At 42.5% G+C, this 18290-nt stretch overlaps 1 protein-coding gene across 1 annotated transcript in view; it reads right to left on the bottom strand.

Moving 5' to 3' along the window:
* The window catches only part of iqsec3a (IQ motif and Sec7 domain ArfGEF 3a), a gene marked incomplete at both ends in the record, with an annotated part of 93067 nt that overhangs the window by 17984 nt on the left and 56793 nt on the right, over positions 1-18290 (bottom strand). The window contains 4 exons of the mRNA XM_080517968.1: positions 728-894; positions 3665-3787; positions 9937-10098; positions 16977-18274. Of these exons, the coding sequence (XP_080374094.1) occupies positions 728-894; positions 3665-3787; positions 9937-10098; positions 16977-18274 (1750 nt within the window). The remainder of the gene's footprint in view (positions 1-727; positions 895-3664; positions 3788-9936; positions 10099-16976; positions 18275-18290) is intronic.

The following is an 18290-nucleotide window of genomic DNA, read 5'->3' as shown; positions in this document are numbered from 1 at the left end:
CAGGACACAGCAGATTAATGCTAGATTTAGTTAGTTGTCGATGCCTGATGCTTGTCGTGGTCAGAAAAAACTGGACATTCTGGTTTCTTAATTTTTTCTCTCTCTGGCATATTTAATTTTTGTGGTGAATCTATACTTTTAGCTGGCAAACAAAGGAAACCCTGTTGTGGAATCTGCATTTTGTTTTAATCTCTGGTATTGACAGTTTTTGTTTTTTTTATTACTTCCCTCAAAAAAAATTAATTTTAAATGTGTGTTATTGGTATTTTTGAGTTATTTAAGCAGAAAACGAAGCTGTATCCTGCAATACTACTTTTAAATGTGTGATCTTAACATTATTAGCGCTACAAGTGAAGTTCATTCACTCACCAATCTGTCTTCTATACTATTTGTCCAAATAAAACTGCTTTGAGCCCATACGTCTGACTATTGATGAATCCACCAGACAGTCACATGCACAGTGCAATTTAGATTCACCAATTAACTTCACTTGCATGTCAGAGGAAACAGTAATACTTCCACAGATAAAAAAAATAGGAAAAAAAAGCCCTCCAAGCCCAGCTTAATAATAAATATTCTACTTCTAGAGGGCTAAACATTATATCACTGTACCTCAAGCATCTATGCCCCTAAAACAGATCTCCTCCCCACTTGAGCAGATTATGCCAACTAATTAATGTCATTTTAACTCCTTTAATGTGTCGAAGACAAATGCCCCGTCCATCACCTCGCAGATTGCGTATGAAGTCCTCCAGCAGCATCTTGCGGTCCGGCTTGATGTTGGGGCTGTACATGTCGGTGTTGAGCAGAATGATGGCGAAGGCCAGGATGAAGATGGTGTCCGGATTGTGGAACTGCTGCACTATATCAGGATTACACATGCAGTAGCGTTGGCTGTGGGACCGAAAGCAAGGGGGGGAGGGGAAGAAAAAAAAATTAATAAATGTGAGAGAAAAGACAAAACTGTTTCATTTTATTTCAATATTTCGGAACAGCATTTGCTTTTACGTGAATGTAATATATCAAAGAGACATCAGGTCTTTATGCATGATGGATGAAGGCCCTTTATACTGGAGCCCGAGGAAAGGGGGAAAGAGGAGGGAGGGATTGCTTTGGGAGGAGGGACGCACGCATAAGAAAAAAGACACTGATATACGGTCATTTTAGAAAAGATGAAAAGCACCCAAAGAAAAGACAACAAGTATACCATGAGGACGCATTATGCTGTAAACACAAAGGGATCTTTCAACAAACTACAAGCTCGTAATAGTCGTGACACAAGCTGATGATGAGGGTGTCCCACTGAAACGAGAGTTATGGCTTTAATTTCCCCCCTGGCTTCATGTGAAGCCGCGAGTTGCCCCCAGCATTAATGGATTGAACGATGCTAGTGTAGGTGGTTGTGTGCGTGCTACGCCGAAATACTGTCTCCCAGGAGAAAAACAATCTAATCATTTTTTTTATGAATATGACAATGTACGAGCACAATTTGATTAAATAAAAAGTGTAGACAGAACATACAGCTGTCATGTGTGGTTACAAAAACATTTGTGGATGCATATTTTTGTTTTGCATGCAGAGCTTATGTGTCTGTGCTTAAGAAAAAACATTATTTAGTTGGTTGGTTAGTTAGTCTGTTTTATTTAATTGACAAGACAAAACAAAAACCAATAAAATACACAAGCAAAAGTTTCCAAACTTCTGAACGAAAGGGAGCAGAAAGAAAAATGCCCATGCAGACTGCCCCTTTGTATTTAATTACTTTATAATGGTCATAATAAACAAACTGATTGAAGTCTAAGAGACCTGCACAGCCACTCTCACTCATATCAGTTTTCTCTCATGACAAACACTGTGATGCTCTTATTTCATTTCGTTGTGTTTTAACAACATGCTTGTCTTAATCAAATTTTCAAATCTTGCATGTGACTTAGATTCTTTTGATTCCCTGTCTGGGTAGTTCCATAAATTGACCCCTTTTACAGAAACGTTTCAGCAAAGTACACGGCACATGTATGAACAATCAGAGAAATGGAGGTGTGTGTGTGTGTGTGTGTGCGCACCATGTGAGCTTAGTGTGTGTTTATTCACTCGTCATTTGGAAATCAAGGCTGTGACCCTCGTTTGAAAACCCACTCAGCTGTCTGAATGGCAACTAACATCCTTGTGTTACTGTGGAGTTGCACGTTGGTAACGCTCGTAGGTTTGTACAGCTCATCCATTTTATAAAAAAAGAAAGAAAAAAAGCTTTTCAATACATGTGAAACTGTAAAAGCTTTTGAGAATTTTGATAAAGTGTTTCAGTAACAAAGCACAGAGACACTCATTCACACCTCTTGAGCGTGTAAACTGTGACTCAACAATCCTGCCTGTGAATCCATGTGCGCCTCAACACAGGGAAGAAAACCTCAATGTGAGCGTTTTCCTATCCTGCACATAAAAACACACATAAGAAGGATAGGGTAAGTCTGGCACATGATGCTTCTCACTGATTGGATTTGTCTCGATGCAGTTTAGCTTCATTTAGGGTGTAATCGATTAGTCATGAAAGCTACATCGAATAATTAGGGTATGTTTAAAAAAACAACCCAAAACAACAACAAAAAAAAACTAAACTAAATCGCTTTTCATAAATAATGCCGGTATAAAACACATTGATTCTGAAAGATGTGGCTACTGTGCAGAAAAGTCTACCTGAATTTATCTGCAGGATTTGGTTCATATTTGCTCATTCATTGGTACACTGACGCAGCAGATACAGAATTTGCTAACTGCTTTTTTTTTTGTTCACTGCTGCTTCAAATCCCCTTCACTTACTTTGGAGATTTCTCTCTTTCTGTGTCTGTGTGTGTGTGAGTGTGAGTGTGAGTGTGTGTTTGGAGGCCATTCAAAGCCCAGGAGGAGGGGAGGGAGGCAGGCACAGAGAGGCAATGGCGGTTATGCAACGCTGGTTATTTATAAACCATCCTCCCTCTTTCCCTTTTCTTCCCCTCTTTCCTTCCTTTTTTCAGCTCATCGCTCCTCCTCCACCTCCCCCTCCTGCTCCCGATAGCACGCAGAGTCAGCCTGATGTCCAAACATAATCAGTGCCAACCTCTCTGCCCACTGACTATGACAATGCTGCAGGTTTTCTCCTCATTGGGCACCTTGACAACGGTGACAGGTGGTTGTTACTCCATGGGGGGGGGGGGCAAACAGGCAAACACTTAACTTGTGGTCAGAAATTACACAGCGCTGTCGGGCTATTCAGTGGATTGTCAACATTTGGGTGTAGCGGTGCAGAAAGTAAAGAATAACGTGTATCTATTGCACATGGTTCACATTATTTCTTGGAAATGAAAGAGCTTGTTCACATGCCCGTTTTGTGTGTGAACGGTGGTGAAGGTAATGGTTTTGGTTAGCGCTGCGATGCTTGAACACATATCTAACAAAATAAGTATTCCCCAAATCACATCTGCACTTTTCAGTATTCTACTTAAAAAAAAACAACCAAAAAACCCCATAAATTGGATCTGAAGCACTGCAAGACAAGCGCAGCCCCTCAGGTACTTTTTGAGTGACAGTGTTTAGTTTAGTAGGGTTTTTTTCCCCCCTCTCTCCTCAACATCCCCTCCAATATCCACAGATCCAGAGTTAAACGGTGTGAATTTGTTCTTCTAAGTACCTGAAGGCCTCGATAAGACGTTCCACCTTCTGGGCTTCTCCCTGGACACGGATGTGAGCCTGGAACTTCCTCAGGGCCTCGTCCAGCTCCATGCCTGAGAAATCCATCTCATCCACCACGCAGCTTGTGGAGCAACGGAGAAGGGAGAGGGATTAGACAGGAAGCAGGGGTATAGAAAAGGACTCGGGCAGAAGAAAGTACATTAAAATTGATAGCAGGTTTCCGAGCAGCACATCCGCGTGATGGTATTTGCTCCTTCACCGGTGGGCTGGATGAACCCGCGTTTGGACAACCGAGATAAAAGCCTGAAGGCGTCTCACCGATCCGCTTCCCAGTCAAAGCGCCAGTCTGCAAGTTGTATGTATTAGCCACACACTGACTGCAGATAGAAGTCTGCAACTGGCTACTTCTCACACACACAGACACACACACACACAATGCCTTCAAGCAGAAAATCCTCCTATTACCTGACAACCTTCGCTTAATGACTTTAATTAAAAAAAAAAGCAAAAGATCCTGTCCAGTAGGTTCAAGGAAGATAAATATGACGTGGGAAATTTAGAGGTTAAATGAGGTTTGAAGTGAAAGGTGACTTTGAAAACAGGGCGAGGGGTTTAAAAGTTTCCCTCTCTTTAATGTGGAATTTTGTGTTGAGGTAGAAAAGTTGAATGATAATTGAACCATGAGAGTGAGGACATTTTTTTTGCTCCCCTCACTTCAAACATATCTATACTACTGAAAGATAAATCAATCTTCCTCTGCCATTATCAGTATTTAAAAAAAAAAAAATTTTTGGCTTGGGACAGCATGTTCAAAAGAGAAATAATCAAGTTGATCTCAAAATCCTCAATACTGTACACGCATCACATAGTGGCGTCAAGACGTCGCCTTCTGCCTCTGATCTTTTCCGTACTGGCACAGCAGGATGGTGTACTACATGCACATGCCAACACACACACACACACACACACACACACACACACACACACACACACACACACACACACACACACACACACACACACACACACACACACACACACACACACACACACACACACACACACACACACACACACACACACTACTTTAAGATGGATTACTGGGAACAAAGAGAGTTAATGAGGTGAGTACTTGACTGTGACACATGCTGCTCCAGCAGAAAAAAAAAAGAAACGAGATAGCTGAGTGTACACTTCTGCCTTACAGGCTGCATACACCACAGCGAAAATCTGCACACAAAGAGAATACACTACAACAACACGCTGCTCAAATTAGTGTCATCACTGACCTCACTGGCACTGTTACTACAATAAATACTCCTCCTACTCACTTTTCTATTTCCTGCAGTTAAAAGAAAAGCTCGAGAAATGAAGCGGTTATTAACACTTATCTTTACAGTTACTCTCACACTCGCCACTCATATATCATTTCACTAATCACTAATAATACAGGTCAATAATAATATATGCAATCTATTTTTAATCATTATGAGAGACAGAAATTCTAATCATACTTGCACAGAATATATAAAGAGAGATACAAAATGTTTAAAGTCTGCCATATTGGAAACATTATTTTAATCTTTTGAGTATTCCTTAAGTTCAGTTACTTAGTTCAGTAGGTCTGAAATTGGTCGTAAAGGTGTTGCCTGTCGTTTTGGCTCCAGCCACCACTTAAAGAAAGGATCCTCAATGTGCAGGCAGATGAGCCTGAACCAAAGATAAAATGTGGCTCACCCTAATATGTAGTCTACATTTACATTAAAGCTTATTTTGCTATTTCTATTTGTCTCCATTACACTTCAATTCTGATGCACAAATCTGTGTTTCAATAGAACGTTTGAATTATTTATCCTCCATTTATTTCTAGTTAAAGTTCTTAATAAAAACAATCACAAGTGAAAAATCCGGTCTTCTCCTGACCCTCGGATCCTGTGATGGTGCTGTGTTTCCCCTAAAACTCTCTGACAAGCCCAAAGGGCGTTCTGCCCTACAAAGTAATTCACTCCTTATGCCAGTAGATGTAATGGATAAGGATCCTTCCTTCCTATCAATCTTGGGATTTTAAATGAAGTTCACATCCACTGATTCACAGTCAAAGTGCTTTCCAATGTTAACCACATTCACCCACTCACGCCCGGCGCTCAGTCTATTTACTGGGAGCAATTTGGGGTTTAGTATCTTGCTCAAAGTCACTTGGACAGACAGGGAATCGAACCTGCAACATTCAGATTGAGAGACGACCTTCACTAACTTAACACCCTGTTAAAAAAAACTGCCATGAATTTGATATTGTGACATTTGAGTAAGTTACAACGAGGTGAGATGGTAGGACTGTTGTTGCTAAGCAACCTGTCATTGTCAACATTTCCTCATATTATAGACAACTAATATATATTTTACGCTATATCTTCTACTGTTTGGATATCTGTTACTATTGATGATGGTATACTTCATTGTCAGTATTACACTGTACTATATACTAGATTACCATTGTTAATTACATTGAGTGCATTTACACAACATGCTTCACAATCCAGCTGTAAGATGCACCACATTAATACAATTAATCCAAATCACACTAGTCCGGCTAATCTGACCTTTATTTAAACCAGATAATTTACAAGCAATAGCGGAGTGGTTTTTAAACATTTACTATACAGCAGAGAACGGGCTTGACTTAATCACCTCTCCTGATAGCTGAGCCTACTCATGACTCACTTCCTTACACCGCCACCCCCCCCACTCCCTCCCCCACTCCCTCCCTCCCTCTCCGGCTGTCACTTCTTGTTCATGTCATGTCAGACGAGATGCTCTCTAGCCTGAGAGCATCAGCAGCTCTCCTCCCCCTTACATCTCCTCCCCACACACAACCGCGAATACACACTGACACGGGGAGTCACACGTGTGCACACACACACACACACACACACACACACACACACACACACACACACACACACACACACACACACACACACACATACATATATACTGTCTGTTGATTCCCGGCCAGAAAATAGGCGCATCTGTGTCCAGAGCCCGGCTTCGCTGTACATTTACAAAGCAGGGATAGCGACTACACGGCACACACAGTGAAAATAAAGAAGAGGTAGGCCAGATGGAACCATATTTTGAGCAGCCAATAAGTAAATGACAGGCTGAAATGGTGCTCATTTTTCACGCTAAACAAGTACACTACCTTATCAGTGAATGAGGCCTTGGGGGCGCTGCGTTTCGCGGAACCGAAATCTATAACCCCAATTTGCCTTAATTGACTGGAGACGTTTTAACTATTGTTGTTTATGCGTGGAGAAATGGAAGGAGAATGAGGCTCCATTTGCTTTATAAGGAGAGGAAGAGCATTCAAATATCACGGGAGACTGACAGCTTCCAGATGAACAAAGCACAACTGCACTCGGAACCATCATATAAAAACACATTGGTAAAACTTTTTATGCTTTGGCATGCATGCACAGGCTCCGTAAATCAGAAGGAGTCTTTTTTTTTTTTTTTTTTTTTTAACTTAGTCTGCTATCCCTCACCCGCTCTCCCGTGACTACACTTTATTGAAAGTGCTCTCACACACACTTTGCACTCTCCTATCATGTTTCCTCTTCAACATCACCTCCATCCCAAGTGCTGCTGTGAAGATGATGAAAAAATATATGTCCGTTTATCCCAATGTCCCCTGTGTGGAGAGAATATCTGCACCTCGAAGCCCTAAGAGGATAATCCTGTTAATAAAATGTCTTTTGGACCGTGGCCGTGTCTGTTTAAGAAAATATAGACATTAAATGAGGACGACCCGAGGTGAAAAACTTGAGAGTGCCGCATGGTGTTTGTCGGAATTCGCAAAGACTTAATACGATGTTCTCGGTTTCTGTAACTTGTACAAAAAAGGCAGATAAAAGAAGACTCTACAGAGCCTCCTGGAGTTGATATGGAAATGTAGAGATAATTGGCGAACAGGAGAATGTAATAGAATAAAAAAGACAATTACTGAGATCAAGCAAGGACGGCAGCGGAAGATGGAAATAAATGTGGAGCGGAGGACCGAGTAAAGAAAAAAGAAAAAAAAAAGAGACTCTTTCTGCAGTTTCAAAGTCAATAATAGCAATCAGGTAAATGACCTGGAATGAAAGGAGCAGTACAGAGTGAAGGGAGTCCTGTGAACACAGGAAGTCCTCATAGTCTCACTTATTTAATGAGTAATGCGAGTAGGATGGACACATTTGTCCTTGTTCTCTGAACCCTTATAGGAGTTAATTTCTCCTGATTTAGCATTTATGACTGATTCACAAACATATTTACTGCAATCATCCAGAAGACACTGGATTAAGTCTTGACCTTTACTGTCTAAGGACCTGGATTTGATTCCAGTTGCAGAAAAGGATCCAGAAAGAGAGTGTTTCATTAAACACTTAGCATAATGGTCATTACTGTAATGCTATAGGTACTCAGTTATATGTTATAGCATTTCAGTTATGATGTTCACAACAATATAAAAGCAGAAAAGCACATTTCAGTTCCGCTTGAAGGCTTGACATAAAATAAAACAGCTTTCCTTATTGGAGTGTCTCCACCAAGTCGTACCCAGACTTTAAAATCAGTTGTGTGTGATGTCGTCTGTGACCCTGGAAGATCTTTTTCAAACCTGATAAAGGGAGACCTGATATGTTTGATGTTATCAGGGCAGTGGCGCTCGCAGGGTCCAACTCTTTTGAGGCTCTCCCATTCGGAGTTCAGGTATCGAAGGATATCCAAAAAGCTCTGATAGTCCAACCCAGAATGCGCCTGAGGTGCATCATAAGAAGCGAAAGATTAAAGATCTTTGGAACTCGCATCCCATGAATACTAAGTGTGGATATATCGCTGTTGTTTATGTCACATCCATTTCTTTCTTGGTGACAAACTGGAGTCATGAATGTTTTTTGTTGTTGTCATTATTATTAATATGCAGCAGGCCAACAGGGAAATATTAGACGGACTCCTCTTGGTCTCCGCAGTGAGCTGTGTGGCGCCTGTGTTTGACTGACAGCGGCTGGCAGGCTGCCACAGAGCCGGCGCACCGCAGGGAGCAGGAGACAAAGTAAACACAGTTGCGCTGGAGCCTGCATGTCATGAGAAGACGGCGCGTCGCTAACAGTGAATCTGAAGAGTAGAAACCTCGCCACCGAGCCGCACGAGAGTGACGCCCGCCCACACTTTCACATGCAGCTTATTGGATGAGTGGCCTTCAAGCTGGCACGGGCAGCGTCATCTTCGCTGATTAATGTCTGTTTGGTGAGGTGAAGTGCAGGAAAGAAAGCTGTGTTGATGAGTGTATGACGAGCAAGTATGCTAGTTATAGATTGCTGGACTGCTGTAGTACACTGTTGTTTTGGCTCATCGTGACCATCTGCTGTGATTTTGATAAAACACCGATGCTACTGCTCCATGCAAAGATCTCGCTGTATGCCATGAAGTGTAAATAGGAAAGTGAATTCACACGTTTACACACATCCTGAAATACCAATCAATCAATACATGTGAGTTATACAGTGTATATATATATATATATATATATATATATATATATATATATATATATATATATATATATAGATATAGATATTTAGATAGATAGATAGATAGATAGATAGATAGATAGATAGATAGATAGATATACACACACACACAAATGATCCACATACAGCACTTTACAATGCTTTAAATAGTTATTGTGGTGGTAGGGCTGCACGATATATCAAACATTTATCCGCATCCAAATGGTACATTCATGCTCAACATGTCATTTCCATTATTATTTAAACATTTCATTGGACCTGGCAGCAACATGCTAAAAGCTAGATGCACAAAAACCAAAGACGAATGAAAAAACCCCACAAAATAACCCATTGCTGATATACTTTATGTCCTTGTGATTCCCATATTGGAATTGGCAAACCTATCAATTTATCCATCATTGGGATTATGAGTGATTAAGTAAATATAAGTAAATATTGAAGTTATGAAGTGGGTTTTATCTTTGATTTCATACTTTGAGCTGAAAAATAAGCTTAGATGAGATGAAGCCTGCGTACAGCTTGTTACTAAAAAGGCTCAGAATTTCCTCGTGTGCCAAACCCCCAATCAAATCCAGGGCTGGGAGTAGACCATGACCCCCTGATCTCTCAAGCAACAAAAAAAAAAAGAAGGGATTACTAAAGAGGAAAATGACCTCAAGTGATTTATGAAATATTGTATGAAATCCCGCGAGTGACTCACTCAAGGACATCTCTGTTGAAGGGCTTCTTGCTGTTCCCGAGGAACTCTCCGATCATCTGCCGGCTCAGGCCTTTCCTCTGGAGCAGGAAGTGAGCCACACCAATGGGCGTGTCCGGGATGAAGCCTCGTGAGATCAGGAACTGAAGGCCCTTGTCGGGGTTACTGTGACGGGGAGAAAACAAAGAACTGAATTGTTAGTGGCAAAAATACGTGTGCACTGAAAAGCACTGGTTTGAAAACAGAGGTTGTCTTCAGTACTTGTCATTTATAGATTGTCGTAATTTCAATGTAAAATATAAAAATTCCTCTCCATGCAGTGTGTGTGGAGAATGATAAAGTTACAGAATACACATGGCTGAATCCAATCTATATTCACTGTCTTGTTGAATTCAATAACATTCATGCAGCTTTGAATTTCCATTTATGTGTGCAGCCTTAATATTTCTCTCAGTCAGGACTCTTCTGAAAAGAGGAAAGTTAAGTTAAAATGTGGTTTTTCTTGGATATTTTGTTAATTTAGTCACATAAGTTAAGTCTCCATGGGATGATTTTGTGCCAAAGAAGGAAAAACACTGGGTGTTGTTAATCATCACAGAAAGCTTCGCTTTAAGTATTTATGATGAATATATGCAATTTGAGGTCAGAGGGGGGTTGTTGGCTTTGCCTTGGCTCAAATTCCCTGATGTAATTTATTAATTTTCTCCTCCTTATGATGGACAGTCACTAATTTGCAGTAGGGAAAAATATGAATTGTTTTGCTGTTATTGGAGCCTGATATAACCAGCTATTTGCACTATTCAAGCAAATTCAAAACAAAACACTTTTAAAACACTTAAAACAAAACAGTGTTATTGAGACAGTTTTTTTTAAACATCATCTATGATAATCTGTCGGATAATCTCTAAGGCAGAAGTGAAAAAGCAAAAGTTTGTGCTTTGGCAGTCGGTTGACACGACAACGGCGGCCAGACCCACTGAAAATGCAACTTTCTGAAAACACTTGGGCTCCGTCTCTGTGTGGACGGCGACAAAATATTTCTGTCGACTTGGTAGTTTTATAGTAGAAAGTAACTAGTAATAAAACTTTGTCATCTGTCCGCAGACTCGCCATTGTTTATAGCGTATGGTTTTCTACAAAACTACAAAAACAAACAATAGCACCCACTGGTGGCCCAACATGAAAACTACCTAAAGCAGAAGAAGGCCGGATACGACTGAAAATAAACTCTCACTTCACTTTCAAAATGATATTACCGTTGATTGCAAGCATAATGAAATGTGTTTTTGATGATAATGACAACCTTTATGTAATCAAGTTTCATTGAGCTAATTGAACTGTTATGCACTCCATTTATTTTCAGAGAAATGTAAATGTCTCTGCAATAACTTTTTTGGGGGGAAGCAGTATAAGAGTGTCATTGCATTTGGGGCAAGTGGTGCATTTTTAATCAGCAAAGATTAAAAATAAAAGATGCAAAACCATTATCCAGATCCCTCAACCACACACACAAACACAAAGTCACTTGCACACATCTATTTAGCTCAGCAATAGTGTGCACTGTTATGATGTAAATCTTTTTATAAAGTGTATAATCCTTCAAGGATACTTTTTAAGATGACTCTGCGGCATGAAGCAGGGAGTTGTGTCTTGACTATTTATAACCCTATAAAACACGGGGGACAATTGCTCAAGGGATGCTACCGCATTATTGTCACAGCTCGCCCACTCAAATCAACACACAGTGTTTGAACCACAACCTTTACATAAGCAAACGGTGTGTGTGTGTGTGCGTGAGAGTGTGTGTGTCCATCCCACAGCTAATGGGCTTTGCAAGGCGAGGGCAGGACAGAGGGGAGAGGAGGATAAGGGGCAGGATGGAAGAAGGAGGAGGAGGAGGAGGAGGCTGGAGGAGGACCAGACGGAGCAGATGTGCAGGAATGGCGGAGTTGAGGACAGAGAGCGAGGACGACGAATGCCGGCTGGACCGTGTGGAAGCATCCGCTGCGACGGCCTCGACACACACTCTCAGCTTCCAGCTCACCCCCACAGCTGAAGGTGATGTCTTGCCAAAGGAATTTGGCGGATATCACTCATTTGATGTTTGCCCAACAACAGATGGAGCCCACATGCTGATTATTATTTGCGATCAAAAAACGCGTAGCGGGGCCACGACTGGGAAATTGTGCACTAAATACAAGACAGGCAGATTTTTGGAGACGGTTTGCTGGGTGACGCCGTCCTCATTGGACAATCACATGCATGGACTGTTTGTTCAAATGCTGAAAGATAATCATTTCCTCATGGGAACAGCTGGCGAACATGTCACTGCATAAAGTTAGCAAATTCGGGAGACAGCAGATCGGATTTATTATCAATCCAACTTTTTAAGTGAAACATTCTACTCAAATTTTGAGTGCAAATGTCACTGTTGCCTGGGATATGCTTAAATAAAGCATTTTGGAGGAAAGACATGAGCGATGTGGATATGTCAGGACACTGTCAGTGCTGGCAAATAAAATGTAGGATGGTGGAACTAAGAAAGCTGAAAGTAAAGGAAAATGATTAATTTCCTTTCAGTGTCTCATATATGGCACGAAGTGCAGTGAAGAATATTAAAAAAATTATTCAAGATTCCTCTCTAATTGGCCCTGCGAGGTTCAGAAATACAAGCATGAGGCATTTTGGTGATGGCCAGCTGTTTGTCAGGCTTAAAATATGATCTTATTATTAGTTTGCAAGATAAAATGTGGTTCTTTTCGGGTGTAGAAATGTGAAGATGGAGCAAGGGTGCAACACAAGAGACACGCAGTGCTGTGATTCAGGGTGACAGGAAGGGACAGCGCCAGACAGGACCCAGATGTCACGGGGAAACTTCCAAATAAACTGCAACATGCCCAGACATTTTTCACCCTCCCACTCTTCTCCCAGTTCCTCGTTGCACCCACACAATCTTTTTTTTTTTTTTTACTTTCCTTGCATCCCATCGGTGTACCGTGACCTTCTCATAAATACAATCCTCCCTCACCACCTCGATATCAACTTTTATTGGCTCTCTTGCTTTATTGCTAATGGACAGATGTGCCACAGCTGCAAGTCAGAAGCGCATTTTATGGTTTTTACAAGCGCTCCACTGTCAGCACGACGTGAAGCCTGTTTCTCCAGGTGCACACATTTCTGTTCCACGGACGGATTGACGGCCGGTTAGCGCCCCTGTGCACTCCTCTAAGTGGAAACTCGATTGCGTGTTTGTATCTGTAAACGCTCCAAAACCAAAAAAATCATTACACTAATGCAGGATCGCTGTTGCATAGAACTCCTGCTGCCAATCAAATTTGCTTTTGCGAAGATGGCAATACTGTGATACGGCTGATTTCCTGTTCCTTGTGTTTACTCTTAGTTGCTTTGTTTCCAACACATTTTGTTCTTTGACATTAACCCTCTCATGATTCGGAATTCAACTTTAATTTTGAACATTTGTATTTTCTTTCACTACCACTGTGTGGATTTTGGTGGTACAGAGAAGTTCAATTCAACTTCAATTCAACTTTATTTATTTAAATAGCACCAAATACAACATTTCTAGGTGCTTTTAACCCAACAAAGTTCATATGACTAACACACTGGTTGATCATGTTTGTGACTGTAATGACTAATCTGTGGATGTAGAGCCATTTGGTGGATATTATAAGTAGTCAGCACAGGAATATATTAGCACAATAGAGCTGCGTGTTCAGTAGAGGTCAACCATGCAGGCCGAGAAACGTGTACATGAGCATTTTTTTTGTTTGTTTTCTGTCCTGTGTACAAATCTCCGCTAAAGTTCAGAGCAAATGAGGGTTAAAATGTAAAAAAAAAAAAAAGGTGTGCGGTGAGAAATATTTCCTTTGTTCGCCATCTGGATATCAGAGTTTGTAATTATGTGCTGGGTCATTTAGCACCAAGGGCAGAACGTTAATTCAGGAGAGGTTTTCGGATGCCCAAACAAACACAGGCATACATACAAATCTGCAGAGCTCTGTGTGCAGTGCTCACTGTAACGCCCAGCAGGTTTCATTAGCTCCATTAGTCCCGTGGGATGTTCGTTCTCAGGCTTTCATCCTCACCTATACAGTCTCCATACAGGTCGGGGGGGGGGGCTTTATTTTCATGCACGGCGGGGGGTTGATCTGAAATCACCACAAGCCGCTACGATGACTAATCAATGCTGTCATCATGAGAATGGAAGGAGAAAAAGCAAAATCAAGGGCACGTCTATCTGAGCAACATGAAGAAGAAAAGTCCTGCATAGAAACAGAAAGATGGACTGAGTGAATCGGTCATTCTCGTCCCCTGTCCATGTGTCCCGTTCCCTGTCGGTTGTGTGCTACCAGCTCCCTCGGCTGTGTCCTTGACACACACTCCCCTCACATAATGGAGTCGTTGTCATTCCAGCCACGCGCCACCTGAAACTTTATCAAATGGTCTTTCTCTCAACCGTTTCCAGGCGCTACCTTTCGGTATCTCTTTCAGTTCCTCTGCCTCGCTCTTGCACTCCGTTCCCATCGCACGCTCGCTTGCACACGCACACACACACACACACACGCACACACACACACACACACCTCAAACTTCTTCACTTTACTTCCAAACTCTTCATGCTCTCCCTGCAAAGATTTCCCGCTGCAAGACTAACAGGCGCCCGTGTGCACTCAAGAGTTTACACAACTGAACGACGCGTGAGCTTTTTCTTTCTTTTTTTTTTGGGGGGGGGGGGGGTCCGCATCAGCAAGCATTACCCGAGTTATAGCCTTAAGCAAACAACTCTGTTTAGGATGCAAAGGATACAACAGTGGAGGTATTAGAGGGAGGTTATGAACTGGTGGAACTAATAAGCCTCAAGCCCGATTGCTCTCTCTCTCTCTCTCTCTCTCTCTCTCTCTCTCTCTCTCTCTCTCTCTCTCTCTATCCCTGTCTCTCTCTCTCTCTCTCTCTCTCTCTCTCTCAGCCAATTTCTTAAAAGTCAGCTTATCTTTCAAGGTGTTTGATCAGAGGAATGAGAAGTGGGTTTGCCAATAGACATAGGAGCTATGGAATTTGTCACTTACCGAATGAGAATCTCACAAAAGTGACGGGACCTCACAGTGAGGCCGGTAGCGCTCATTAAACAGTCATTACGGCTGTGTACAGACATCACGGCCTCTTTGAAGACATGTACAAAAGATGACATCTGAAGAGATAGATGGCGCTTTCAGTTTAGCTTTTCTTTTTTCTGACACTCCAGCTGCAGCTCATAATAAAACTATCAACGTGCTTCCTGACAAAGATTCCACTTGAAGGAAATGTGGGCACCGTTACCTCCCAGTTTTGTTGATTATCCCTCCTGTGCCAGCGATTCTGCGAGCACACAGCCCAGTCGTTCTCTCCGTTTTCTGGTTTTCTTGCTACAGCGTCGAAGCTAATCGGCTTCATTGTGCCCGTTACAGCTCTGCAGAGCTTGGCAGTGTATTCAGAGAGATAATGTGTGTTTATGAGCTCCAATCGTCTGAATTTGTGTGAGATGGCTTAATTAGGCTGATATCGTAACCAAATCTTGTAGCGAGCGCACACCCAGGGGGAAGAGAGAATATTTTCCTTTATTGCAATGTTTAAAAAAAAAAAAAGCTTTCAGAGAAATGGCCGAAGTACAAAAATCTATCCCTGCTCGGACTCAAATGTTAACAGATTTTTCATTCCAGTTCCCAAGGTGCAGGTTCACACATCACCGAAAGAACTTTTAATTACATTCACGACTCATAGTAGAATGACTGAGAATTTCAGGCGATGTGGATCTTTGTCGTTATTTTTTGGATTCATCCTTAATGCATTCGTACTAATCTTTGCCCATCTACTCGATCAGCTGTTGAGCTCAGCTCGTTATGTATGTGAGGGAGTCCAACTCATTTATTATACGATGTGGGGTGCTTTGAGCCTTAAGGGTATGCTCTGGGTGAAAAGCTAATAGAGCATATGGTAAATGCCCATATTTAATCATTTTTTTTGCAAGTGTGCTGTTGGCTGCTCGGCACACTTTCAGGAGTCGGGTCGATGCAAATGTTTAAAGCAAATGTAGTCAGGGCTATGAAGAGTAATCCCACTTTGTGTCAATACACACATTTTTATTTTCTTTGCTGCCTGGCTTTGGTTTTGATATGAACTAAATATTTGCATAAATTGAGATAATCTCACTTTCGTCTACATAAAGAGACACGCGTCTTCAGCTTTTCCTGTTTTCTCTATAAATCAACCCCACATAATTATTCAGTGGTGGCACTTTTGTCACCATGGCAACATTTTTTTTCCTCCCAATCAATCGCTGCCATGCAAGCAAATTACACCTTTGGAGCATCAATCTGAACTTCTTATTCGCCTTCAATGAAAATGTTGCCAACGTCAACATCATTCATGAGGAAACGATCAATGTCTCTTTGTGACCCATTCAACAGATTATACAGATTCTGTATTTACAGTCCGACTTCTTATATATAAATATACATTTTGAACCGTCACCTGACAAAATGTCCCTTAAAATGAAATGTAGGAATTAATTAGATAATTAATTAATTATGTAAGAGCTCTGCTTTCAGCGGGGACTCAAACACCTAATCAATAACTAGTTAGAGTCATTGACCATCAATACTCTAGGCTGTTGTGTGGTAATTGGGTTTTCTGTGGAATTGCAGTCTTAGCAGATATATTGGACGTATTCACACAATTAGAATTCAGACAATGTAAAATGGCGGACATGCAATTCAATTCAATTCTATTTAATGTTTAGTCAGATAGCATGTCCAAAAAGGAGCAGGAAGAAGTAGAATTGTTCTGATGTAATTATTCATTGTTTGTATGGTGAAATATGTTTGTTTTGATCATGTCCAAAATAAAATTAAAAAATGAAATTGTATTGTACTGTATTGACCAAATAAGGGCTAAAATACTCTTTTTTGTGTGGTTCCAATAGTCAACCTTATCAAACTATCCAGTGTACCAATTCAAACAAGAACAAATGAAAATGGCGCACTCACACATTGAAGAGGTTGAGGCCGATGCGGTAGAGGCGTTTTCTCATGACGTCCGTGGACAGTGTGGGTGATTTGCAGCTGGCAGGGTTCTCACAGTGGTAGCGTGGCAGGCTGAGGATCATGGCCTGCAGGGCCTCCTTGGACGAGGCCTCGGACGTGGAGCGGGCCTCCGTCGACGTGCTGCTGCTGCTCATCTGCTCTGAGCTGTTGTCCGCGGTCTCCGAGCCGCACCTCTTCACATCCAGGGGCTCCACCGCCGGAGAGCTCGCCAGCGGTACCGTTTCCTGCGGTGGAGGGATGTAAGCGGGCTCCCTGGGTGGTGGAATCACAACTCCAACGTCCTCCGGGATTTTGTGAGCAGACATCTTATCCAGAGGAGTCAGAGGAGGCGGTTCCTCGTCTCCTAGCTCCTCTTCACTAGGAGGCGGCGCGGGGAATTCAACATCCTGCTCCTCTAATAGATCTGACTCTAGAGGAGGCGGGGGTTCTTGGGGTGGCGGCGGGGGATCTATGGGCTCGGCCGGGGCCTCGGGTGGAGGAGGAGGGGGTTCTTGCGAGGGGGCCGGCGGAACAGAGGCTGGCGGCGTGTTTGTTACGGGTGCGGAGGTGACCGTGGGGGCGCCCTCTTGCTGGGCGCAGCCACCCAGAGTGACAGAAGCGGACGACTCCATTACTGAGGATGAAACGTGAAAGTTCTGGCTGTCAATCTGCACCGTCACATCTCGAAATGCCATCATGAGCTTGCTTGCACTTCTTGACAGGTCACTTGGGTCCAAAGGGCCTTGATGAATTGTTGACTCTCCCACACCAACTCCTTCTCCTCCTCCTCCTCCTCCTCCTGCAGCTGCTGCCGCTGCCGCCGCCGCCGCCGCTGCTGCACTGAAGGAATCGGCACTGAACTGATAGGAGCCTCCTTCTTGCAACGAGCACATGGTCTTCAGGCTCCAGTTGCTGAGTGCATCATCTATGGACTTTGCCAGTGACTGGACCTGTTCGGTGAACGAGTCTTCCAGGTCCGTCAGGTTGCCACCAACCGTGGCAGGCAGCGATGGCGAGCGTACCAGTGGGATGCCTGCCAGGTTACAGCCTTCTGCCAGCGCCCGTTCAGCAGAGAAACCTTCTGTGTTTTGAACACGGACCTTGCGCAGGGAGATGCGTCGTGGCAGGCGACTCTCCAGAAGGGAATTGCGGATCTTCTCAAAGTTTTTGCTGAGCTGGTACTGGCGGAAGGCAGTCTGGATCTTGCAGGCGGCACGGCGGGAGATTAGGTGGCCACCGTATTTGTGCTCTAACATTTCGATCTGACAAATAGAAGAA

This window comes from Blennius ocellaris (genome assembly GCF_963422515.1).
Source record: "Blennius ocellaris genome assembly, chromosome: 22".
Classification (NCBI taxonomy): Eukaryota; Metazoa; Chordata; class Actinopteri; order Blenniiformes; family Blenniidae; genus Blennius; species Blennius ocellaris.
Note: the sequence above shows the minus strand (reverse complement) of the source record. Positions and strands in the feature narration are given on the sequence as shown.